The sequence below is a fragment of the Harpegnathos saltator genome, unplaced genomic scaffold, assembly GCF_003227715.2.
Source record: "Harpegnathos saltator strain DR-91 unplaced genomic scaffold, Hsal_v8.6 scaffold343, whole genome shotgun sequence".
Taxonomy (NCBI): Eukaryota; Metazoa; Arthropoda; class Insecta; order Hymenoptera; family Formicidae; genus Harpegnathos; species Harpegnathos saltator.
In genome coordinates, this window is record NW_020230143.1 from 32,965 (window position 1) to 58,912 (window position 25,948).

Genomic DNA, 25,948 nt, shown 5'->3' on the forward strand with positions numbered 1-25,948 from the left:
CCACGTTATCGACACCTCTCGTCGCGCGATTCAGCCGTCGGACGATCGGCGTCGACGATCGCACACCGCCGTGGTAACTGGGCTGTAATAGTCGTGCTATGTGGAACGCGACCTGTGCTCTTGGAAAAGTGTCTCGTTGTTGATCCCCTACCCCGTGTCGTCGGATTGTTCAAGCGTTGGATGTTTTCGCCGAATCTCCTGGTGCCAAGGACGCAGTGAATAGCCCGTTTGGTATGTCTCCTCCTTTCTTTCTCTTTTTTTCTCCGCAACGCGCGGGCCGATCGTGGGTGTTGCCGAGACCGGTTTGCGTGGGGACTGATTCGGAGGTCGGGGTGCGTGAGAGATCGAGATCCGCGGGAGGCAGAAACGTGTTCCCGACGAGATGCCGACGGGAACCTGAAGTCGAAGATCTCGCATTTGCTTCTGGACTGTTAGAGAGTCTACTATGTCAGCCTTTCTTTCGTGAGTGTGCGTGTGTGTGTGTGTGTGTGTGTGTGTTGCGCACAACTCATTATTTAATTTAGTAAATTAGGGTTAATTCTTTTCATAAGTCGTGGTGGAATTGTGCCTGACAATTTGCGAGATATTTTTCATGTCGCATGAGCTCTCGGAGTTTCCTTCATTCAAACATCGATGGATTCCCAGATTGTTGAAAAAAATCGCGCTCGGCTGCCCCGATCGCGGCGAAAATCTCATCACCCTTCTGCTCGAGGGATCGTTTAATTGCTCGACGGTTATACCTTTGCCTGTTCACGTCAGGCCTGAAAGTTACCGGCGAAACAATGGCGCCTACATGCACATTGCGGCTATTACGCATGGTTGAGAGGGGAACGACATTCTGTTCATTTTTTTCTGCTCACTCCCTCGTTCATTCGCGATTCCCTCTGTTCTTTTCTGACTTTTGTGTCCTCTCTTTATTTGTCGTGTTAATAGATGCGCGATTATTTAGCGCTCTCCCAGCCGAAACCCCGATGACACATTCTTATGTAAATCAGCCGGTAGTTACCTCTTAGTGTGTGAATTTTCACGGATCGCTGATCGATCGAAGATACTTTCGCAAACACACGATTTTATCGGGGAATTTCTTTTTGATAATTTCTCTCTCTCTCTCTCTCTCTCTCTCTCTCTCAATCTCTCTTATCAAAAAACTTAAATTACACTGATTGTACAAATAGCATAAATTTTGTACAAAAGTCGCAGGTTTATACATCTGCTTTTCCTCAAAGTCGTTAAAGAAAACTACCAAAGTTTCAAAAGTTTCTTTTGATTGATTACTTTGCTGAGTGGCTCTGTACACGCTAATAAATGATTGTCGCATCGATAAAAAGAAAATGTAAATTTTCCTCATTAGCGTGAGAGAGTTTGACGAGCATTAATTGAATTAGCGTGAGAGAGTTTGACGAGCATTAATTGAAACTCGTATAATTCCGCTGTCGCGCAAGGTGCGGTCGACCCATTCTTCCCTCTAGGATGATTAATAATGTGTGAAGAGAGAATAATTGCAGAAAGTCATAACGATTTGACGCAAGTCCACGAATTCATACCATTAGAATCCATTCAATCGCTAGATTCTCCAGCATGAAACTCCTAAAGATTTCCGAAATGGGATGTCTGCACACATTTCACTCTGACTCGCATTACTATTTTATAATAACCCGTTGCGCGCAACAGTAGATAGAAAAGAAAAAGAGAGAGAAAGAGGGGGGAGAGAGAGAGAGAGAGAGAGAGAGAGAGAAAAAGGGTTAATATACAGAATGGGGTTGGAGTTGCTAAATTCTCCGGAGCGTGAGCTTACGACGGTACTTGTTTATTCACGGTGCAAAATCATGGGCACCACCATGCGAAAACGTGACCGACCTCGCGAGATAAAATCGCGGCGAAAGGGGACGAAGGGGCGGCGAGGAATCGGGAGTCGTTGAAGAGTGTCCGGCAAACGAGAGGGTCTTCCGACTTGCCGGTCGGTCTGTCGGTCGGTCAGCCGGCCGCGCTCGCTGGCTCGCTCGCTTGCTCGAACAATGAACAAGTGCGCCCTCGAGAGCGATGTTAGAATCTCGTCTAATTGTAAGATAGTTCTTTTTGATCCGTGCGACACGCGGACCCACGGGATCCGAAAGGGAAAAAAAACGAGCACGCGTGCGCCTCGCGTACATCTGCCGATTTTGCAAGACGGTGAACGCGCGCGGGGAACCCAAGGTTCGGGGGGGGGGGACAAGAGGAGGAGGTGGTGGCTGAAAGAAGGGCCAGTCTCGTGGGTCCTATACAAACTTTCCTGCCCGATGGCGAGGACCCCGTGGGTCCACCTTGAGGATCCTTTTCTCGACGGAGCTTCGGTGTTCCGCCGTTTAAATGACCCCCGAACTCGTTGGCAGGACTCGTTTCCCCGCCATTGTTCCTGCCTTATTTTCGAGTCTCGTCCTGAAAGTCCTGGCGCGGAGTCTCCTTCCGAATGCCCGCGACGTCTGCGTGCGTGCGTGCGTAATAAGCGTGCGAGAAAGAGCGAGAGCGAGGGAGAAAGAGCCATCGCGCGCTCGCGATTCGCGAGTTTCCAGTTCACTCTCAATCGCGACCTCCGCGTTTGTTCTCTTTTCGACCGTGGGTCATCTTTCTCGTTTGATGGGTCGGCCACAGCCGCCCCGAGGCACGCACACTCTTTACTCTCCGTCGAGTGGACCGTATTTTTAAGAATTAGATTCCACTTTGGCTCTTCTCGGCTGGCACGTCTCGCCCGACGCGGACCCGAAGTTATAGACGTGCAGTTATAGGCGAAAACGTAACGGACCGTGAATCTAGGATTCTGAATAATTCGAAGTGCATCAAAATGAGATTTTTCATCCGGACGGAAAATAATCCGCCTCGCCAGTCAAGCGTCTAAATAACGATCCTGATTGACATGACATGCCAAAATTTGATGGTATCTCTCTCGAATAAGAAAATCTTCGAAAAAAAATATATTACTAAAAGATTAAACAACATTGAGTTGCCTCTTTTTCTGTTTTGTTCCACAACTTCCCAGACAATTCTTTTCTTTTTGTTTTAGCTTCCTCGTTTTGATGTCGTTCATAATCATTTCTTCGTTTTGCTCCGAGACTCAAACATCTCCACGATTCCTTGCCGCAACCTTCCTTGGACCAGGTCTACCTCCGGCTGAACTTTTCTCCCGGAAATTGTTCTCGAGGTGTGTCCCCGCGAACTTCGGGAAAGTCTCGTCTTCATGGGCAACACGTGATCTCGAGTTCGAACGGTGGGGAGAGGCGCACGACATGGGAACGAGGCGCGCGATCACGGAGGACAGGTGTGCTCCAAATAACGCGCGGGTCCCGGGGCCTGTCTTCTTTTCTCGCGCGACGTGTTTTCTCTCTAGACGCGCGTCCCCTCCCTCCCTCCCTCCCTCCTCTCTTCCTCATCGTTCACCCCGCTCCCCTAATCTCTTCCTGTCGCCGACAAGGCGAGGCAGTAGTAGCCTCTAGCGCGTGAATGCGGCTTTGATTGTCGTCGGTTGGCTCCCCGAAAACCACCCTCCCTCCATCGGGGAGCATTTCGAGAAAATGGCACTAGCAAAAGGTGCGCCCGGGGTCAATCCAATATAAATCAGAACCGAGTCTTGAGGCTTAGTCGGAAGAAAGAGATAGAATGTCTGTCTATATGTGTGCGCATGAGAGAGACAGAGAGAAAGAAAACGAGAGAGCGAGAGAGAGAGAGAGAGAGAGAGAGAGAGAGAGAGAGAGAGAGAGAGAGAGAGAGGAAAAGATAGAGGTAGAGGGAGGCCCTGGAGGCAAGGGAGACGATGAATAGAGCATTTTCGGGGACCGCTCACGGTGTACACGCCGGAATATACACGTGTGTACGCATACGTGTGCATACGTGTACGTGTGTCGCGTGTGTTTGTCTCGCAGTGTGTCTTGAAAAGGGATCAAGTATGAGAGAGAGAGAGAGAGAGAGAGAAAAACCCCACCTGCCTCCCGCCCCCCGCTCTTCCGAGCGGTCCCTGAGGATCTTCACCAAGGTAGGAATTCGAAGTTCCTCGCACGCTCGATACGTCGACGGCCGTTATTTTTCTTTCGTTGTGTCGAGGATGTTGCTGATGCTAGCCGGGCGGCTTTCTCAAGGATACCGAGAGGATAAGAACTCTCTCGTTATCTGTCTTTCGGTGGATCCTCAACAAATTGATCCTCTTTTCCAGGAGCGAAGCGATCGTGCCTTGTCGAATGATAGAGCGTTCCCGTCTGAAAATGATACGTGTGCTGCTTGCAGCACACTCTCTTCTTCCTTCTTCTACCATTCTTGAGGTTCAAAGATTGCGGCCTCGAGATACCGTATTGCGTTCGAGCTAGCGTCTCTATTTCACCCGCGGCGGATGCTGATAAATTATGCGTACAAATATTGGGATTGCACGGAGGAGCACTCGAGTTGCTTTTCGGGCTGTTTCTCGTTTTCGCCGTTTGCATGCTGAGACGAGGGGCGCATCGGGACCGTTAATGGCCGCCGTCTCTCTTGTCTTGGGCCCGTGAATAATTCGCATTGTGACGGCGGTTTCCGCGCAACGACTGCCATTAGTCTCGTGCGGCCCCAACAACAAGTGATTATTAACGCCACGATGAAGAAAGGGACGAAAGACGTTCTGTCCCTCTTCTTCAGCGAGTTTGACCTCTGCACCACGTGGGACCGACCGCGATATCGCGCACGGGATATGCTCCCCCTTCGACGTTTCCTGGCAAAGAGATTTCCAATGAATCTTCTTTCATAGAACTCAATTCAGTGTTGACTCAAAATGTTCAACGTTACACACATCGGCATGTCTCAGACTTCGTTTGCAAGAGACAAACTGATCAATTAAAATATGACGAAAGAATGAATTTTGTCTCAACAGAATCGGGTGTGGGGTTGCAATCGTTGCAACTTGGTACATTACACGACGTACTTGGTGCACGCGCGAACGAACGAGCGAGCGAGCGAGCGAGCGAGCTGTGTACGGCAGATGTAGAATTTGCAAATAAGCCTTTCCGAAGGCTGAGAAAGGTCCGCGCTAGAAAAACACAAGCGAGATCTGCCCCTCGATCGATCTCGGTTACCTCTTTGTGCGAATTTCTCTCCTTCTTTCTTATTAAAAACACTTTTTATATGTATAGTACGTATTATAGTACGGAAGAGGGACCTTGTCAGCCATGCTTGCAAGCGTGTCAAGGTTTCAACCGTCGCCCCGTTTTATTCACTTTCCGGGGCACGGCCGCGGCGTATACCCAAGGTCGAGCCTGCCTTGTGTCCTGCGGGAAAGCGAGCGGGGTCGGGACTCGCGCGGGACGGGTGAGGTTTGAGGCCCCGATGTTGTTGTAATTCTCTCCAGGCCCGATCATAGGGACGCATTCTCGCATTCTCGCGACACGACCTCAGAAACGCGCCGCGGCCTCGTGCGAACGTTTTATGGGCTCATAAAAGGGAGATCGGTAGGCCGCGGAACAATTCGACGTCGCGACGCCAGACCGCTTTTGTGCACTTGTCACTGTTTCGCGACATTGACCCGACGTATGGGGTGCTCGCCGATTGTTATTTGATGCTGGTAAAATGTGCTTACATTAGCGAAAAAAGAAACGATTAATTAAGAATGACGGATCATAACAAAATTTATCCTGAAAAAATTTATTTTGGAAATTAGTTGGTTTCGGCGCCAACCACATCTTATTACTATTAATGAGAAATTAGTAATAGCAAAATGTGTATATAAAATTATTGTTATTATCACTACAGTAGCTGTTAATTAACTATAATTTCACTATTTTGTGCACAGTGACAAGCGTCAAACACATTTTTCTCAATATAAATATAAATATAAATATAAATTGAGATAAATCGAATTTCCATTTTCTTATTGCCTTCTAATATTATATTATAATAATAATAATTATTGCCTTCTTACTGTCTTCTAATTTTGCCAGAGTGCGAAATTATCATCGTCATAGAGCCTCCGCATAGAGCTTTCCGCAACTTATAACAACATTAAATGATGCACTAATCGTAAACGCAATGTGAAAACTGAGTGTCGCGTTGCGCTTGAGCATCATCGTGGAAAAACGAAGCGAGTCTTTGACGAAGCAGGCTAAAGTCGTTTCGTCGCACCTTCCTCTGTGCACCAGTCTTTTCCTCGTGTCTTACACGCATCGTACAAGTTGGAGATATAATAAAAGTTACCGCCTGTCTCGCACCGCGGCGGTCATTTTGCTCACGAGACGCGCCATATCGAAGATCGTCAGAGATCAAACGATAGCACTCACACACATATACATATATACATAAATGGACCCTCTTATAGCGGTCCCCCTTTCTTTATACGTATCGCTCATATACAGTGGGCTCTAAGATTTATCGCGCACTCGTAATTACGACGGCAGGCCCCTTGGCCCAGTTTAATAGAACGCCATGGATATTCTAATCGAACCTATATCGTAGTCGAGGCGAGACCTCAATGGAGGAATGGCGCATTAGGACGCAGGTGGCACGTGCGATCAAGTCAGGCGATCCTTATCTACTATGTGGACCATTCCTCTCGGGTTTACCTCCCCGCAATGATAGAACGATAAATTGCAAGTAGATAGCTCAGCAAGTAAAATTTGAGAAATCTTCTTCTCCATCTCTCACTCTCGCTCCTTCTCCACTCTCATCTTTCTCTTCGCTTGTTTTCCCTTTGTTTTAAAAAAATATACATTTATATGAAATGTTTTAGAGATATAAATTATATACCGCAACTGCTAATATAAAAAACTTCTCCTTTGAAATAAGATTATAAGGCGAAATTGATAATTTGATCATTTTTCACGGTAAAATTTCGAATGACAAGCACGACTACAGCGCGGCAGTTTTCCTCAACGGGAAAATATTTTTGCGAAAATATGACGTTTATATAAGCACCTTCTGATCGAGCTTGCAATTCACGATCGATGTTGCTGTCTTTATGTCCATCTTTCATGGCTCATAGCAGCACGCACATGTGAAGTCCTCCATTCAAGTGCGCTCCATTCTACCGACGGTAGAATGTTAGGTGTACAATTTAACGTACTACAATATCGTGCAGTCGCAAACCGGAAACGGACAGAACAATACTTTATCGCAGGTGCAGTCTGGCTGTCGTGTCGTGTTTACGTCAAACGACAAACTAGCGTCTGATTATGCAGAGGCGGATACCTTTTGTCGCCGCTTTTACTGTTTCGTCTGAAAGAGGATCTCATCGCGACGAAATCGTTCGTCGTCGGACGGATCTTTTAAAGAGATCATCTCTACCCTTCGAAACTCTCGCAGAGGCTCGCCAAAAAAACGGCCTCTTATCTCGTGATACTTAACTCTTCCTAAACAAGCACGAAGGAAAAGAGAGAGAGAGAGAGAGGGGGGGGGAGGGGGAGGGGGAGAGAGGGAGGCCCTCGAAACGTACGTTGGGAGAAAGCGCCTTCGCCGAAACGTCACATAGCCGTCACCTTCGACATCGGGTTGCCACCTAGCGCTGGGCCGAGCGCCCAGATACCAGATGGGACTCACTACGTTCCACCACCATATGGGCAGGTGCCAGGACCGTTTTGCGAATGCCTAGGGTGGTGGTGTCGCGACAGACATACGCACTCATACATTTCTCGGAGAAACGCGTGCGAGCGAGCGCGCGAAAAAGTATAGGAGTACGCTTGTGTGTGCGTACGGGGGCATGGCAACAGCCTGTATGCAAATGAATGCATTTTTATACCTAGCTAGTACAATACGTGCCGCCCTCCCCTTTCGACAAACCGTTAAAAGTGAAAACCTGCTGCTACTGCTAGTGCTGCTGCTGCTGCTGCTGCTGCTGCTGCTGCTGCTGCCGTTCTCTCACTCTTACGCACCGTTATCGGCGGACGCCTAGTGCTGCTTGTGCGATTTTCAGGTTGTTTCAAGGGAGATCCTTTCAGGGTCAGGATCAGGGATGCGGGATCTCCCGCTTGACCGGATGCATCGCGAGATGCTCCCTTCCTCACCCGTTTCCTTGGAGTGCGAATCGTCGAATGCAGATCTCGCTCGCGAAGGCCTTTTGAAATCCGGAGAGTCCGAGAGAGAATGAACTTTCTCTCGTTACCTCTCTGTTTCTTTCTACTTTCCAAAAATTGAATCCGGTGAATTTTTTCGACAGCGTTCAAAAGGGACTGTAAGTTGGACTCGGTGTTGTTTCCGACGCTGTTGTCGCGGGAGAATCGAGTCCGCGGCGGAATATAAATCGCAATAAAACCGCGAAAATATCGAGCTTCGGTCGCAGTATCTCCGATTGGGTGCCGCCAGGCTAGATCACATTCGCGAGAAAGGATCGCGAAATCAATCCGATGACCATGGAACCTGTGCTCACATGCGATCTAATCGAATCAGCGATTTCACGAGTCAGGGGCTGCATGCACAGCAACACCGCGTCACCGAGCGAAACAATAATTCGGCCCGCTCGCTTCGCCACGTTCTCTTTTGTCGCTCGTCGCGTTTGCCTGCGCCCGATTTTTTTTCCTCTCACGTCGTTGACCACGACGAAATTACCTTCGGCAGCGCTTCGCTCTGGAGAATGGGAAGGAAATAAAAATAGAGAGAGAGTTGAAGAGAAGGAACGAAAGAATAAGAGAGCAAGAGCGAAAGAGAGAGAGAGAGAGAGAGAGAGAGAGAGAGAGAGAATGAGGGACATTGACGTTGGTTTTAAGGGCCATTTAAAGGATCGTTAAGCATGAGTCTAGCCAAGTGCTAACTCGAGAAACCGTCTTTCAGGTGTAGCATGGCTTTCACCTGTTTCGCTATTTCCCGTATGACGCGACAGGTGCGTGTCTCTCTCTCTCTTCCTCTCTTCTCTCTCGCTCTTCTTTTTCTTCCTCTCGATTTTGCCACGACGATATTTCCTGTCGCCTGTTTTGTCTGTCGTATCGCGCACGTTCTCCCTATGTAATTAAGCGCGAGCGTTTACCTCGGTTCAGGTCAAAAGTCTGATAGATGGACAGGGCAGGGCAGAGGCCGTTGTCAACCTTGTCGAGACGTAACGACTTTCCCATTCATGCCCGCGCATTCTAGGTCGCAAAATGGATTAATGACAACCGACCCAGCCTTCGCAGTTTCTCCGTGTGTATACGAAGGAAACAGTTAGACCGGACATGTAAGACTAATAGACTAGAAGGTGGAAAAGGCCGATATGGTAGAGTGGCATTGATTGTCTTGTAGATTTGAATTTCGGAAGAAGAGACATCTGCCAAAAGATAAAAAGTCGAGAAGCGTTCAGGAAATAGATACGATTAATTACGCGCGTTTGATGATGAATATTTTAGAATTTTATGATATCAGCCTAATAGGTCTAGCGAGTATCTTAATAACTAGCTCTAATAGCTTTAACGTCAACGGGTCCAATTTACTCTTTCTTTCATTCATTCTGATCTCATTGTAATACTGCTTTGTTTCCGTAATGTAGAGATGCTGAAGTGGACGGTCTCGAGATCGTTGTCGACGGCTAGTTCGACACCTCACGGTCCGCATACCTTAAACAAGGCACCTCGCAAGCCTTTCCGAGACTTGTCCAACACACCGCCAACCTCGACTACCCGAAGTAGACAGGTGTCCGCGCAGAATGTGTCGAACGCGTCCAAGACGACACCGGCGCGAAGGAGAAGATGCAGAAGTCACGGGACCGACCTGAGGACGTATTTTCAGGTAACAGCGGGCTCAATCCTCGCACGCGCGAATGACCATTCATGCACGTTAACGTCGATCGAAAGTTCATCTGAAAACGAGTCGCTCTCTCGATCGGCTTTTTAGGCTACAAAGCCGCACTCGAGGCCGAACAAACGCCAGTCCATGTCGCAGAATGGAGTCGAAAATTCCTCGACTACGGAGAGCTTCTACCAAAGTACGCCGAGAGTGGACACCGATATCGGGCCTCTTATGTTCTGTCCGGCCAGTGGCAAGTGCTCCACCGCTCTCACCCTGCCGACGGACCCCGCGCTCTTCATGAACAGCCGAGCGAGGAACTTCCAGAGCGACAACGAGCTACCGCAGAACGTGATGAACGAAGCGCGCGCGAATCTGCAGTCGCACGTGTCCGACTTCTTTCAGCAGATCTCGATGGCGACCAGCCCCGAGGACGTGATGGAGGCGGACTCGATGCCATTGAGCAAGACCAAGGTCTGCAGCGCGAATGTTTGCGCCCAGAGCATCGAACAGAAGACGACGCGCCACGTGAGAACGCCGTACTTGCCAAAGCTGGCGAAGATCACAAAAATCCATGCGCGATCCAAGACACCGTATCACACCAAGCTCGCGCAAGCGATCAGCCCTTTCAAGCAGAAGACGCAGGGACAGACGCCGCTGGCCGGCAAGCTGTCGAGTCTGACTATAGATCAGGATTTGCCGAAGTACGAGAATATGGACAACACCGTGACGGAGGTACTGCACAGGTAAGTTGTGAAACGGCGAATAGCGATGGGATTTGATAATTCTCAAATGAAGGTCTTAATCTCGCACGAAAGTGCGGAGGAGAGACGCGAAGGAGATTGGAAGTTTCGTGAGTACTGAGAGATATTGTGAAACTTGAGAGTAATCATTCAGCCAAGTGGGTAATATGAACTTTGCCTCAAATCTGAAACTTGAAATTTAAATTTCAGATTAATGAAATTTGCACAATGTCATATTTCGCCCAGTGTACACACTTCCTTTTCTTGGATGTATTTTTAAGTTTATCTTTCGCTCAGTTTATAAATTGATAGTCGAGTATAGGTCATTCGTACTAATTTCTCTATAAAAGCCGCGTAATGATATATACAGAGAGCATATTAAAAGAGAATATATTAAGGTATTTAAAGAGAGGGTATATTAAAAATATATTAAAAAAGAGAAATCCTTTTCTATAAAAAAAGTGTAAAGTGTGACAATGTATTAATTCGTTATAAGAAACGATCCATTGGATTCGAAATCGAGTGCAAAATCATATACGCAGAGAACAAGAGGTGAACTTCGGGAGCAAGACCGTGGCGGAGATTCTTTTGGGGGACGCTGAGGAGAGAAGTAAGATCTTAGAGGCGTCTTGCGATCAGCAATCAGACACGAAGACGATGGATCATACGTACGAGACTATCGCGGAGCAAGACGAGGTGGCGGAAGAAGAATCGCCGGCGCGCAACGACAGTTCTATATCATCGGTCAGCCAACTTCTCGAGGACCCTTCGCCGGTCTCCTGGGCGTTCACATCGCCTTTGAACGACCTGGAGGGTGAGTTCACGCTCAAGAGGCAACGCGGCATTCGCAGGAAGCGGCCACGAAAGGACGGCGACCAGTCGGTAATGGGCAAACGCGCCAAGAGAACGTCCAGTCTTGTCGCGGCAGACAATCAGGACGCGCTAATCGAGGCGGTCAATCCGAATGTGAAGAAGCTTGCGTTGGAAACGGATCTGGACTCCACCTTGGACGAAAGACACGTGCCGGCTCTGAAAACGTCCTTCTGCGGCGCGAACGACCGGCCGAAGGAGGTGGACATCAGCAGGAAGACCAGGAACTCCTGGGACCTCGACAGCCCGAAGTCATCCATGATGGACGACTTGCACAGTTCGAAGTCTTTCGTCACTTCTGTATCCACCACCCCGGAGGTGCCTCTGATCGCGACTGTCAGACGGTGCTTGAAGTTTAGCCCCGAGGGCGAACCGCTGAGATCAAATTGCCGCGGTTCGATCGAGATCGAGTGCTCTCTCGTGGCGGAGCAAATACACGTGCGAGGTGAGTCTGCATCTGTTCGTGAAATAATCCTTAACCCTTGCAATCCGAGAAACCGCAATAATAAAGCGTGGCGGGCTATCCATATTTCTTTTCATCAAACCATCCCGTTGATGTGCAGGAAAAAGTTCCAGTTCAAAAATCGTAAAATTTGTCTGAAGAAAGAAAACTTTCTCGGGGGAGGGAGGGGGAAGGCGTTTGAACTGTGACGATTAATTACGTCGATGCGAATTAAGTGGAGACAAGGAGCTTGGAGATGTTGATGGACGCGCGCGATGCATCGCGACACATCATCGTGGTTTGCGCGATTTCGTCGGTTATTCACGGGGCGGTTCGGCGTCCTCGTACACCCTTGCGGTCGCGCGCGGCCACGAGACATGCGCCAGTTACGTGTCACGAGAGGGGGTGTTTCGGGGGTGCTCGGCACCTCGCGAGGCACCACACTGTGCCAGTAACCTACAGACCCTCCCGGCGGCTTGATTCTGGTTAGTAGGCTCGCACCGGCATCGATCCTCGGCGTCATCCTCGCGTAAACAACCGCGATCTTGTGTCTCGTCCGCGGCGGCGACGGCGACGACGACGACGACGACGACGACGACGATTATATGGACGAAAGCCCAGGCTCGTTCTCCCGGCTCGTCCTGACAATCTCGTTCCACCTTCGCGTGTCCGGTGCGCGAGAGACGTCGCGCACAACCCCTGCCGCATTCGGCCGACGCAACGCTCGCGGACGCGGCGCGAGATCGTTCCGCAGGATCAGTACGAGTCGATCGAGGTCTTCGACTCGTCCCGCGGGAGCCATTCTTCTTCCCGTGGCTATACCTTCGGCTTCTTGCACGACTCCTTGGCATAACGTCCGATAACTGACGCGGTGTTTGTTCGGCTCGGTGTTCGGCTCGGTTCGGCGAGGGTGAGTCGACGGGAGTGCAGGGTGAATTCGACGCGCGACGTCGATACGGTTTATGCCGGAAATGCACTCGCGCTATTTATGTTGTATAGCAACTTTTTAGCGCGTAAACATCTTCGATGTCGGTTCGTTTACAATCTCCTCGTGTGACGATCCGACGATCCAGGAACACTAGCTAATCACACGGAGAAAAGTGCTTCTCGTCGGGGAATGGCGCGTTTCGCGAATTCACCCTACTCGTCGGCTTGAAGAGTCAGTGAGCGAATGCCGCATCGGTCGGACGTCCTCGGGCGCAAGTAGTGCGTGCCGTGGTACAGTCAGCCGTAAGAACGAGCCCGGAGCGTCGATTCTCCGGGGTTCCTTCTGCCCGCAGTGCCGTCGCACTGTTGCGAAATTTGCAGAAACTAGGGAAATATTGCACACTCGGTTGCGCACGAATTCTCATACTGTTTTCTTTTTCTCTTTATTGAAATCACGTAGAATATGCAATGTGGACGAAAGATTTTTGAGAAATATGCGTAGATTTGTACACAAAGTATCTGAGATAAAAGCTAAATCTAGTTTGCGCAGTACTTTTTATGCTTAATGGTCGCATAGCGTCCAAGTTAAGACAAAGAAAGACGGCAAGAAGAAGAAAAGTAGGTTACGTTAAATAATCACGAGAAGGCTAAGTCGACAGAAAAGTGAAACGTTTTCCTCTCGGAGTAGCGTGTAGTGGGATTTGCGAGGGAAGAAACCGGCAATGAAATATGGCGCACGTGTTTAAGTACTGCACACGCTGTAAATGTCCTCAACGTTCGCTTTTGCTCTTTCGAAAAATGCTGATTCTCCAGACGATAAAGTGCGAATAAGTCGACTGGGTGGACGACGGTAGCAAGGGGGTACGAATAATTTCTCGTGAAATAAATAAGGCCGGGGTTCTGTTCCTACAAGAATCTTCAGAAAGCCACCCAAGTGCTTACGACAAGATCAATTGTCGATGTTTCTTGTCGCAACATAATATATATCTTGTATGTATATTGCTTCAAAATTCTCGGTGGCCGGGAGAGAACACGCACACGCATGTTCGGTATAACATAAATAAAACTTCGTACGGCATTAAATTATCATCTCCATCCTCCGTTACATCTCCCACGGCTGGAACATAAGCTTCCTATCACACACGGATAGGTCAACGCAAAGAAACGTCGCGAATAAGAATTCCACTTTCCACATCTTCACGACAAAGAGGCCACCCCCCGCCGTCGTAATGTAAAGACAATAGGAGACATTCTTTCCATTTTTCTCAAGCGATATGATATCTCATCTGATGCAGTGATAAGGTGCAAGGACCTGAGGCGAGCGTACGAGGGGCCGGTGCACGCGTATGTCAAGGCGAGCTTGAAGAACACCAGCGGCGAAGGTGTCGTGAAGAGAACCGCGGTTCATCGTGCTACGCCGAACCCGGTGTTCCGCGAGACCTTGATATTACCCTGCTCAGCGTACAACAGTCATTGCACCGGCAGGCCCACGTCCCTGGACATCGCCGTCTGGCACCGGGATCGTCGTGCGAGGTGAGCATTGAGATACGAGAGGGGAAGAGAAAATAAGAGAGAGAGAGAGAGGAAGAAAGAGAAAGAAAGACAGAGAGAGGGGGAGAGAGAGAGAGAGAGAGAGACTCGCGCTATGGCTGCTAGAAACTACTGATTAAGTTCGTAAATCTCGCGATAAAGTCCCCGGTAAATTTATCGCTCCTTGCGTCTCGCCACTCGCAGATTTATTTATCGTTGCGCGTCACAGAGAGCTCGACCGGTGTGCGACATCGCAACGCAAGCGCTACGTATAAATCGGTATACAAGAAACAAGATGAGGGGAGATAAGGTCTGCCTAGGCAAATACAGTCGGCCGTTTGGGAAACAGGTTGTCCCGATCGATAAAGGTCAAACGATAATCTGTCCCGCTAATGCCCGTCCCGCTAATCGTAATAGTCAGCTAGCGGCTAAAGACGTTGAAATTAACTTCGGCCGGCGAATCGGTCATGTGCTTAATTCGTCCCGATAAAGCTTCGTGAATGATACGTTGTTAACTCGAGCGGGGTTTAACAAGCGCGTGATGTCTCGTACCGTGCACGAGATAGCGATCTTTCTTTCTCTCCCCCCCCCCTCTCTCTCTCTCTCTCTCTCTCTCTCTTTCAGGTCGAGGTATGCCAAGGCAGCGTGGGAAAGCCTCGTGAAATTTGTAAATCGGGCACGAACCGCGATACCCAGAAGGCCCGCGAAATTTATACCGGCGGATCGTCAAATTTATCGGTCGCGTTTTTCTATCTTTCACGGTTACCGGCGATTACACACTCTCGCGTGTCCGTAAATCCGCGTTTATAACCCGCCGCCACCGTCACCGCCATCGACGACGACGACGACGACGACGACGACGGCCGATCGTTCATTCTCGACTGCTTACGTTTATTTTTACGCGTATTCGTAAGTCGGCCTCGCAAAGAAAAAGTGTGTTCCTCTTGGTTCGTTCGATATTCGATCGATAATCGATCCGCTCTTTCTCCCGCCTGACTTTGACTTGTTTATTCATTCAATTGTCCCCAGCTGAGACAGACAACTTAATTTTAAACTGTTGCAAGAGTACACAGACGTTTAGTCGACAGAAATACTCACTTGTATTACGTCAGCTTGCGTTCTATAAAGTTCCACAAAGTTGCGCACATATTTCGTTAATAAAAATTCATAAAACAACACTTCAATATGCAGATAGAGGAGAATTTTTCTTATGTATTCCGCACTCGAGATATTTTCCCAAAGTACATCAGTGGTTATTCGGACAAATGTAGAAACAAAAATTTTTCAATTTTCTTCTTGATTCAAGTTAATTTAATTACGAGACTCTCTCAAATTGATCGTCGAAATATTAAACGAGACATCTCCGATAGTGAAACTTTGGGGCGCGCTCGTGTAAAAGCTCCTGTGATACTTATTCTTCTAATGATATAAAAAAGCTTTTAAAAATGTACGAACGCATGTGCGAGGAGAGGAAAAAATGGCGCATTCCTGAGCCGTGCATCTTCTCGGCCGGCGCTGGGTCTATTCTTCTTCCGAATATCTAAACTAATTTCTGAGCATCCAAGGGTTCCCTTTACGGTAGGAGGGGAATCGATTCTCCAGGATCATGCGCACCACGTTCACCACGTGCGACTCTTCGCGCCCCCCCCCCCCGCTTTTCACCCTCCATCCCTATTCGACATTACGGTCACGCTGTATATACACCATGCTCTCGCATCTCGCGAATAGACGGCACACTCGTGCGTCATATGAGTACGTGCGTCCTCACGTTTACGCGGCTTTCACTCCGGAAGGCGAGAATTCACGTGCGCTTCCCTTTCCGCTTGTGTTTCAGACGTAGCGAGCTGCTGGGCTGCATGACTCTTCCCCTGCCTCTTTCCCAAGATAAGGTAAATATCGCGAAACTTTGAATATTTATTCGGGACGCTCGGTCGAGAGAGAGAGAGAGAGAGAGAGAGAGAGAGAGAGAGAGAGAGAGAGAGAGAGAGAGGGAGAGAGACGACCGTCTTCGATTTGCCTCGAGGATTGTACCCGCGCGTTGTAGAAATATATATCCAGACGTTTGCTACCACGTTAGCTACCAAATATTGAAGAGACGTCTGAAAAGCTACCTTTCTCTCTTTCCTTTCTTCTTCTTTTTCTTTTTTTTCTTTCCACTATAAATTGTTAAAGAGAAAGGGAGCTCCGTGTGTCTTTGTTCTCGAATATGGCGAGCGTATCGTGGCTTGAAATATTTATTCGAGTTTTTGCTCTGTCTTATTTTAAACACATCGCGTTACTGAATATACGTTCGCAAAGCGACCGAAGTTCGCTGCCACATTAATTCCCGAATGCTCAAACGCGAAACTCGTAAAGACTTTCGGTCTTATAAGTTACCGACTAACTCATCTTTTCCCACAGCAAAGTTAGGATATCGGAATTTAACTATTTCCTTATTTACTCGAACCCTCGTATAAATTCATAACACGCATTTATATACTGATAAAATATGCGATAATATATGGAGATTAATAAATATAATGTATAAATTGTCACTTTTTTTTTTAAGTAGATAGTTCGTAATATAGATTTCAAAAGTTCGGTTCTCTTCTAGCTAGAGACATCGATAGATAACGGCTCTCACGGTATTAATGACCTGAAACGTATTACCTTTTTGTATCAGGGTTAAGCGGATTATTCGTCTCGAGTACATGCATTATCCGATTACTGGCTATAAATAATTTAAGACAAATCCTAAATGTCTTCATTTTAGAGCAAGCAATTAGTGTTAATTGTCTTGAGCTCCTTGAGTAATTACTCAATCTTAGATTCTGGACAAATTTACGATGAATTTTGCACATTTTCTCACAACATCCTTCCCTAATAATTTATATTCGAGTATCCCGACGATTGATATTCGAACTCAAAGATAAGTAACGCGTTAGACGATTCTCTTCGGACGGCTTACGATTTTGGATCACGGAGATGGTTAAACGCGGGAAAACAATTCCAATAGGAAGCGACATGGCACCCCCTCGAAGCCGGATCCGTTCGAAATGTGAGCACCCCTTTCGCGGGTGTTCCTCAGGACTGCGTCGTGTCGCCGCCATTGTCCAAGGACGGCGAGCCAGATAATAACAATTCGGGGACGGATGATTTGATGTACCTGAGGCATTTGGAGCTAGAGCCAGTCGATCCTCTAACGGGCTTACCGTTACACCCGGGTTTCACGGCGAGGGGCGGCAGGACGCCATGTACTATCACGAGAAGGCTGATAAGGCAAACCTCGGTCACCCAGGTACATAATTCTCAGATGAAAAAGCCGAAAGACTTAGCTCTATAATCATTCATCGTATTTGATGTCTCCAGTAAATATCATCCGTCCAAATCTAACGTTGCAACATCCAGCAAACAAGCTCACTAACTACACCAAGCTCGTTTCGTTTTTCACTCGACAGATCCCATGGGGATTCTCGTTATCATGGGGCAGACCACCTCGGGTGGAGCGTGTGGACCCGGGAAGTCCTGCGGAGCGTTCCGGACTACGGCCGGGCGATCACGTCGTGTTCGTCGAGACGACGAACGTCGTGACCAGGCCACGGGATGAGATCTTGGGCCTCATCCAGGCCGCGACGAACCAGTTGGTACTGGAAGTGTATCGCAAGGGTGGCGCTCACTCCGGCAGCCACAACAGGCCCAGCTCGGTCAACGCCACTCTTCAGCAGTCCATCGCCGGCCCAAACAGCCAACACGCAGTCACGTTCAGCGCCGAGGTCGGTAGCGGCGTCCTCGTGTGAGAGAATCTTACCCGTATTAACGTGTATGACGGTTACACACGCTCGTCGATTCTCTTCGAGCCAAAGTGGCACCGTTATTTACCGTACCATTGTTGATCAATATCGTTGTTGATCAACGGAGTTATTTCGGGCGAGAAACGCGTCCGGCAGATTTCACATCAGGCTACATCAGCTTCCGACAATTGTTGATAGTGAGTGATATTAACCATGATTTAGCCAAGTAAATATCGTTAATATGGTAAGAATTACCGCTATCGAGATAACGCTCAAATTTGTGCTCGATGTTTAAATGTAATCGTCAATCGGACGAAAAATTGGATAAAAAGAGGTGCTCTTGAATAAGAGAAGAGAGTTCTTAGCTCGTTCAATCCCTTGCGAAATTATTGTTATTCGAACATTATAAGATAAAATGAAGGTCGTGGAATAAAATTAAAGAGTTTAGTATAAGTGATATTACATAGGACTCGTTTAAAGCTTTAACTTTATTTGGAATAAGTTGATTGTCTATATATATATATATATATATACGTAAAAAAATTTTATGTTGCTTAACATATACAGTTGAGTTCCTCTATCTCAACTTTAAAAAGATACGATGTACAAAACTATCTTAACTTCTTCGACTTTTCGCAAAGACTCGAAGTTAACATTGAAAGAAATGGGGTTGAAAGAGTTAAAGAACTTTCTGTCGGAGCGGAATCGCTGGCATCGATGGAAGGGAATCGCACTTGTCAAGAAATACGTCGAACGTTCAATCACAATGTGAAACAACAACATGGGAGAGATATAATTTTATCTCAGAAGAAAAAGAATATATATATACATATTTTTGAATTGCTATAATTAATGTGCTGAATTACGTCGTCTCTAAGTGTTAATGCTGTTTTACGAAGCTATAAATCTCGTATGAATTTGCTGACACGTCTGATAGTACGTGTTTTTCAGCCGTGAGTATCATTGCATTTTTGCAAACAAACTTATCTTAAACAATCAAAAGATAAGCAGAAAGATATATGTGTGTGTGACAATATAGACGGCTCAAGTGACACAATATTGCAAAGCGTGTTTAGCCGCGTTATAGAATTTGATAATGTCCAATGTTATCTCCTCGGACATGCGTAATGCAAATTGAAGGTGCTTCAAGAGTCGCGGCGTTTTTTCGCACTTATTGAGAAACGATTTATCTCGTTCTCACGGATAAGAGCGACCTATGGAAGGTCGAGGAACATTATTGAAAATACGAAACTTTGATGTTTTCATGAGAAATTTTCCTCGACGGCGGAAGTATACGAATTTGTTAGACGCGTTATCAGCTTTCAGTTTTCACATTAAAGATAGGGACACGCGTCACGTGTCCTTCCTTCGTGAACTCTACATTTTTATATAATTACATTAGAAATATAATAACGCTATATATGTATCTGTTCGATGATACTTACACAATGTGACAAGCCGCGAAACGTGACGAAAACGTGTCCTTATCTCGAGACATTGTGTGCCGAGACAATGGCGCACGGCACGTTATTCCGAGCTTATTTTTTTCGTTCTGCCCTGAGAAATCGTGCGAGAGGTATAACTTGCGTGAAATTCACGCCGTTTAAAAAAAAAAATTAAAAATACCTTTAGGGCTCCGCTTGCTCGCCGAAAAGTTCCAAGAGTTCTTTTCGATCAGCAAATGCAACTCTAATAATTTCTTTCACATTTTGAAAAGGTAGGGCCGATATTTCGCACAGGTAAAGGCATATCGCACTTTGTACATTGTTTTTTATATCTCTTCTCTTCATTTCCTTTGTATTTTATTTCTATGAGCGTGTAGTATATAGCGTGCGCATCTTTCGCGTGAGATGCCGTTTAAATTATGATTATGCGGTTATGTTTTGTACCTTGCTCTTTTTTGTTGTCAACAAGTTTTGTTTCCAATCATGTGTTCTGTTTATTTATTACACCTTTCATTCATCCTTCCCCCTGGCGGTTTTAAATCACTATATGTTTTTACAGATTCTTCCGTCTGATAATAAAATATTTTCTTTCTTTTTCTAATATTATTTCGGTCTTACATTACGCGTTCTAAATTGCAAATTAACGAAATCGAAATCAAATTCAATTTGGAATTATTTGCAGTATAGCTTTTTCGATTTGTATGTGTTGACGATATTTCAGTTAAAATTTGCTTCCATCTTTCCGCATGCCATCGAGAACGTAACATATATATTCTGTTTCTAAATATTTTTCTTTTTTCGGTGCAATATTAAGTTATACTCAATAACTCTTCAAACCCGTCCAATTGATCTCGACTTGTGATCCAAGAAAGCCGCCCAACTATTTTTGCGATTCGCACGAACAGATCTTTCCGAACCTGGCACCTGACGCACCACCCGAGGAGGAATTAACCGTACGAGAGACCAGGTACTGGGGGATCCTGAAGAGCGGTCATACGCGCTTCATGGCCCCGCTGAGCGAACGACGCGACGTTCTAACTGCGGCGGACTACCTGATCCTCTTCCAGAATCTGGACGAGCTTCTAAAGCTGTCCGAGGAAATCAGGGACGAGGGCGGCGGTGTCGACAGCTATCTCTGCAGAGTTCCTAAAATCACAGCTGCCTATCGAAGATACCTCAGTGGCCTACAACGTGCCTGCTGCCTCTTGGTTGCTCTCAGACGGAACACGGCCTTCGCCAAGCTGGTCTGCGAGCCTGCAGTGCCGCAGAAACGCCGCCCCGATCTCACCGGGGTTCTACTTCTACCTTTAGAGCACTACAGGTTGGCGCGATTACGCTAATTGGTCGTGTTTCCTACCGGGAACGAATCGTCTAAATCGTCAGACGGTCGGCTTCCATTAAGCCATTACGTCGAATCACAATGAAATTCTGATTAACGAGTAATCGAAAAATTTATCCCGAGGAATGATATAATTTTGTATAACTATAATTTGTTTCATCTCTCATCGCTATAACCGCTGATAATTTTCCAACCAAATTGTAACACAAATTTGCAAATATTGTTATCCTGATAAAGACTTGTCTCGTCGGAAGCAGCAAATTACTTTAAATCTTAAACACAGTTTTGTGAAGAGATGTGTTTTTAGCGAAAGATGGGAAATCTTGTCAGGCACAGCGCTTGACTCTGATAAAGTTTATTATTTCCGTGATAATAATAATGGCGTAATTTTCATAAAAAATTAACTCTGTGGTATCGTATGTCGTTAAAAAGATCATAAATTGCATCTTTTACATATTATTTCCTTCAACTCAAAAATATTATAGAGAATAGACCGAATGAACACTTTGAAAAACTGGAAATTGCAATTAAGCGAGGAACTTGTGTCAAAGTTAAACGAGGAGAAAGCAATTTCACGGCACTCGTAGCGTCGGGAAAGCGTCGAAAACCGTCCCGTTTTCGTAGTAAATTCGTGCTTACAGAGAGATGACGAGATTGTTGGGCCAGGCGTCTCCACGAAATTGCCAGCAAGCGAGGGACTTGGCCCAAGGCTACAGAGAGGCTACGGCCAATGCAGGTGTCATGGAACCACCGCGAGATACCGGAAGACCCCTGCTGAGTCTGCAGGAAGTGGAATCGCGTCTGGTGTTCGCGAGATGTAAACCTTTCACCTTAGCGATGCCGGGGAGACAATGGTGAGCGTCGCGAAAGCAGACTATTCTTTGTGTTTACCTTTCATTTTCATTTAATTTAATCTAATTTTCACATCTACAATTTCCAATTTCAAATGTTTACTTTTTCTTTTCATTTTTAACCCGAATCGAATTGAAATCGTGGACATACCGGCGGAATCTACAAGGAAAAGATCGCGAATTTTTCACTTACAGAGACGGTCTAAATCGCGATGGTCTCGTTAATTCGAACGCGTTTCAGGCTCTTTGGCGGCGCCCTCGCCAAGGTGGAAGGCCGAGCGCGGCTGCAACCGTCTTGGGCGCTGCTGCTAACAGACCTTCTGGTGTTCGCTCGGGTATCGAGGGACCGCGTGCTCTTCGTTACTGAGGAGCCTTTACGACTGTCCAGCATCGCCGAAGCGTGTTTCACCGTGCGAAAGAAACCGACGGAGTTTCGACTGCAGGTCGCCGTGAACGCAAACGGCAATCCGGAAAATGGTCACGCCGAGGCGGTGAATAGCGGCGGCTGCAGCCCCCACAGTCGTCCCCGAAGACGCGTTCTCGTTCTTCGCGCGCCTAGTCCAGAGCTCAAGGCCGTTTGGCACAATCTTCTTCAGCGGCAAATGTGAGTGGCGCGCTTGGTTAGCAGCGCGCGTGCTGTTGTCGTCGCGGAGATTCATCGCGCGCGGAATGGGGTGCAGACGGGAGTCTCGAGTGTGTCGCATCCAAAGTAGTATTCACGCGTACGATTTTCATTTCATTCTAGCATCTATGTGAATACAGGCTGTGGCTTGGGCTCGCCGACGCAGGACAGCCCCGAAGAGAATCCAATCGTTGGTAGCAATTTCGCCCCGATTAGAGAGCCCACGGATAGTCCGCAGGTAAATGAAAAATTACTACTACGACAATGTCAAGTGCAACATTGGGAGAATTGGCGATTGGAATATATCGATGCTTATGAAATTCGTGTATGAGAACAATTTTTTTATTTAATGAGGAGGACCTCGTTTGGTTGAAAGAGCAACTCGATTTTTTCGAAGATGTATGGCCTAACTCTTAAAATCGACGCGCAACAGGTCGTGAGAGAGCCTCGGCAAGCAGACGAGGAAGAGAAGGAGTCGCATTCCGGTGAGAGTCTGGAAGCGATCCTGAAGAGCTCGCGAGAGAACAATCACTTGGCGCAGTGGGTGCGAAACTCGCATCAGATCCCGCCGCCGGATCACGAGGGCTCTCTCGAGGAGTGGACGGCCGAGGAACTCGCGGCTAGAGCTCCCCGAGAGAACAACAGCCGCTCGATTCAGGACGCTGTGACGGAGGAGATCGTCACGGCGAATTCCGACGTGGAGCAACAGAGCACAGCATCGAGCGCCAGTCTGAGTACCGTCAAGTCGAACAGCATGACGCGCAAGAATGGCAGTCACATGTCCTCAAAGGAGAACTCGACGAGTTCCATTAACATTTGCCGAAGATGTCACAGGTAACTAATGCGCAATGCATTTTCCATTAGATATCCATTAGATATCTCCCCCCCTCCCCCTCCCCCCAACAATTATGATAACCTCAAGTTTATTCTAGTATAAATTATGAGGAAATAAACATATCGAGCTTTTTTTTAATTGTTACGAAGACAAGTTCGATAAGGATAAAAAAATTATTTTATATGAAAATAAAATAAAAATATGATATGATACAGTAAAAAGATGAAAATAAGAGAGAAATAATGTGAAGATAAGGAAATGAAAATGAGAAAATAATAAAATAAAAATAAGATAATCTTTTTGTTCTTAGAAAACAATGGCCTATGATCGATCATTGCAGGTCGGGGTGTCCTACGCCTCCGTTAGCGAGAGACCCGTTCTCGCCGTTGCCGAAGATCTCGGTCCTACCACCGACTCCCGACCTCTGTACGAGACACAGACTGCGAAACGGATTGCACGACAGTCCGGGACGTAATAGTCCCAGTTACACGCCAGCGGATGGCAACACGGAGGACGGCAGCGAGGATGACCTCGATTGCGACGGAGAACCTCCTTACAGGTAACAACGACGAGCTACCGGAGTTTCGGTGTTGAAGAAATTGATAGGGAATGCTCTAATCAACGTAGTGATTATTAACGACTCGTTCTCGCGCAGAGCTTTGAGGCGGTTTGGCACAATGAGCAGTTTGGATCAGGACGACGAGCTGGACGAACAGGGGGACGACGACAACAGGGATTCGGAATCACCGCCGTCTGGCTTAAGAGCGTGGACCGCCCGAGCGAGCAACTACGTCGTCAGCAAGATGGTTCTCTTGGAGCAACTCGGCGAGAACGTCGGCGGTTACTTGCTGCATCCACCGGTACCGCCGGAGAGGACCGAGTTCTCGTTGGACCCGAACGACGAAGAGGGTACCACGTCCGGAGCGACATCGGGGGACGACATATGGGGCACGCCGACCTCCGGTGGGCCAGACGACGAGAGTTTCACCGCTAATTCGGTAATAACGTTTGCGACCACTCGATACTTCGATTCGCATCCGAAACTGATAGCTGAAGCTTGGAGATCTGCGCAACGAACTACGAGTTCTGACGTTCGTTGCGACGGATCTTATCACGTATCGAGCGGTCACGATTGATCAAGTTCTCTTCGTTTCTATCACGTTTGATATTTATAGAAAGAATTTTTTTACGAACTTTCACGTTCAGTTTTTCTTTAAGCTAAATTCCGCATGGATTTTTGATGAAAGTGCCTGTGACAAGAATTATGATTTATGTACTGTACTGAATAAACGACGCAAGTTGCGAACGCAAGAGCTGATCACTCGACACGCGCCACTACAATTTTACATAAAAAGCTTGCTTGTATGAACGACTTCTAGCCCCGGAGCATTGATTCGCTTAAATCGCACTCCGCGTGAATGTGAAAATCACAATCGTATTCTGTATATTATAGTTTGCAAAAGACCTTGCTTCAGAGTTTAACAAGATCTTAGAGCGACCTTCTTTATTTACCGTCCCGAAGACTGCAACTCGTACGTTTTTCCCTGCACTTACCGCTAAGTGCCGCTACGAATATCATCGCTATCCGTGACAACATCAAGCACGAACTCGTGAGACTACTTCTAACAATTAGGCAACTGCACTTGGCGCTAATTAATGGGATACGAGTCACAGGTGTCTGCATCTAAACCAGAGACTTTCCGAAACGATTGCGAATCATACACGATAGTAAATTTGAACTTACTAATTATCACATGCCATCAATCAATTAGTCCACATGCCTAATCGCGGACGATCCTTTTGTCCGTGGTTGTGCGGATTATCAATAATAATTTATTGCAACGGCAAATATGGGATTCCTTCGCTATACAACTCGCGAGGTAACCGCGAGGTATCTCTCGATGCAGACCCGGCGACACGAGCTGCAGCCCGACAAGATAGCTCGTAAGCTTCGCACGCCTCTGCATGACGACGCTTGCCCTCTGTTTTTGCCAAAGAATCACTAGCCCGAGCTGTGCCTGACTTCCCTAGCCGCCGCCGAACGGCACCGCCAGCAGCAGCGGCGCGGGGGGTGGCGAGGACAATTACGGTCTAAATTTATCGGCGGAGGACGACGGCGACCAGGAGTCGGAGAGCGAGGACTGCTCGTTGCCGGAGCTGAGCATGGACCAGCTGCTGGGCGGCGGTAGTCTGAGCTCGCTACGCTGCTACCTGGGCAGGAGGCGGCTGGAGCCGCTGCCCGAGGAGGAGGACTCACCAGGTAGCGGCGGCAAGCACCAGGTCGGATGGTGGTGACAGCGGTTTCAAACGACGAGCTCCTCGGCCAAGAGCATCCTCGGCGGCAACGTGGAGGAGCGCGACCGCATCTTCGCTAAGCTCAGCCAGGAGGACGAGGAGTTCCGCCGGAAGATCGTCGACTTGCATCGCAAACTGTCGGACGTGGACGACGTGGCATGCGCCGCGGCGGCGGCGGCGGCGACGGCGTCGTCGTCGTTAGACACGGCGACCGGCTCGCCCACCGACTCGCGGACCTCCAACAAGGAGGCCGAGCGCCTACGCGAGCTGGAGTCGGTAGCGAGGCGAGCCGAGGAGACCAGCTCGCGCAACGCTGAGAAAATGAACGCTGAGAGGCGGCGGGAGGTGCTGTTGCAACGGGAAGGTACGCTCGAATTGGCAGCTGACAGGAGAAGACACCGAGGCAGAAGGCAGATCGATCAGCTTCTGCGAAGATCGAGGAGACTGGAAGAGGAACTCGACGATCAGAACGGCGCGAGTCCGTCCGGTGCCGGCGCCAGCACCAGCGAGACCAACTTCCTCAACAGGCTGAGAATCAAGAGACGGAGCATGAAGCTGTTGAGCTTCCTAAGTGGCAAAGCGGCGGATAGGTCGCAGGAGGAGAGGG

At 47.8% G+C, this 25,948-nt stretch overlaps 1 protein-coding gene across 1 annotated transcript; it reads left to right on the forward strand.

Annotated features, from left to right (window-relative positions):
* On the forward strand, positions 1-25,380 carry PsGEF (Protostome-specific GEF). Its single transcript, XM_011142556.3, has 16 exons — positions 1-231; positions 9,437-9,675; positions 9,781-10,418; positions 10,958-11,730; positions 13,950-14,187; positions 16,019-16,073; positions 17,180-17,461; positions 17,622-17,936; positions 20,305-20,720; positions 21,380-21,592; positions 21,831-22,193; positions 22,335-22,449; positions 22,645-23,045; positions 23,387-23,605; positions 23,702-24,044; positions 25,078-25,380. The coding sequence occupies exons 2-16, from the start codon at positions 9,439-9,441 to the stop codon at positions 25,339-25,341; spliced, it is 4,872 nt and encodes a 1,623-aa protein (XP_011140858.1). The 5' UTR covers positions 1-231; positions 9,437-9,438; the 3' UTR covers positions 25,342-25,380.
* Positions 25,381-25,948: the final 568 nt, after the last annotated feature.

What these genes read in the sequence shown, in the direction of transcription:
- PsGEF (XM_011142556.3), top strand. Translation starts at nt 9,439, where the DNA reads ATGCTGAAGTGGACGGTCTCGAGATCGTTGTCGACGGCTAGTTCGACA. An exon ending in ACCTGAGGACGTATTTTCAG is followed by an intron (nt 9,676 to 9,780) that starts GTAACAGCGGGC and finishes TCGGCTTTTTAG; the next exon opens with GCTACAAAGCCGCACTCGAG. An exon ending in GGCAAACCTCGGTCACCCAG is followed by an intron (nt 17,462 to 17,621) that starts GTACATAATTCT and finishes TTCACTCGACAG; the next exon opens with ATCCCATGGGGATTCTCGTT.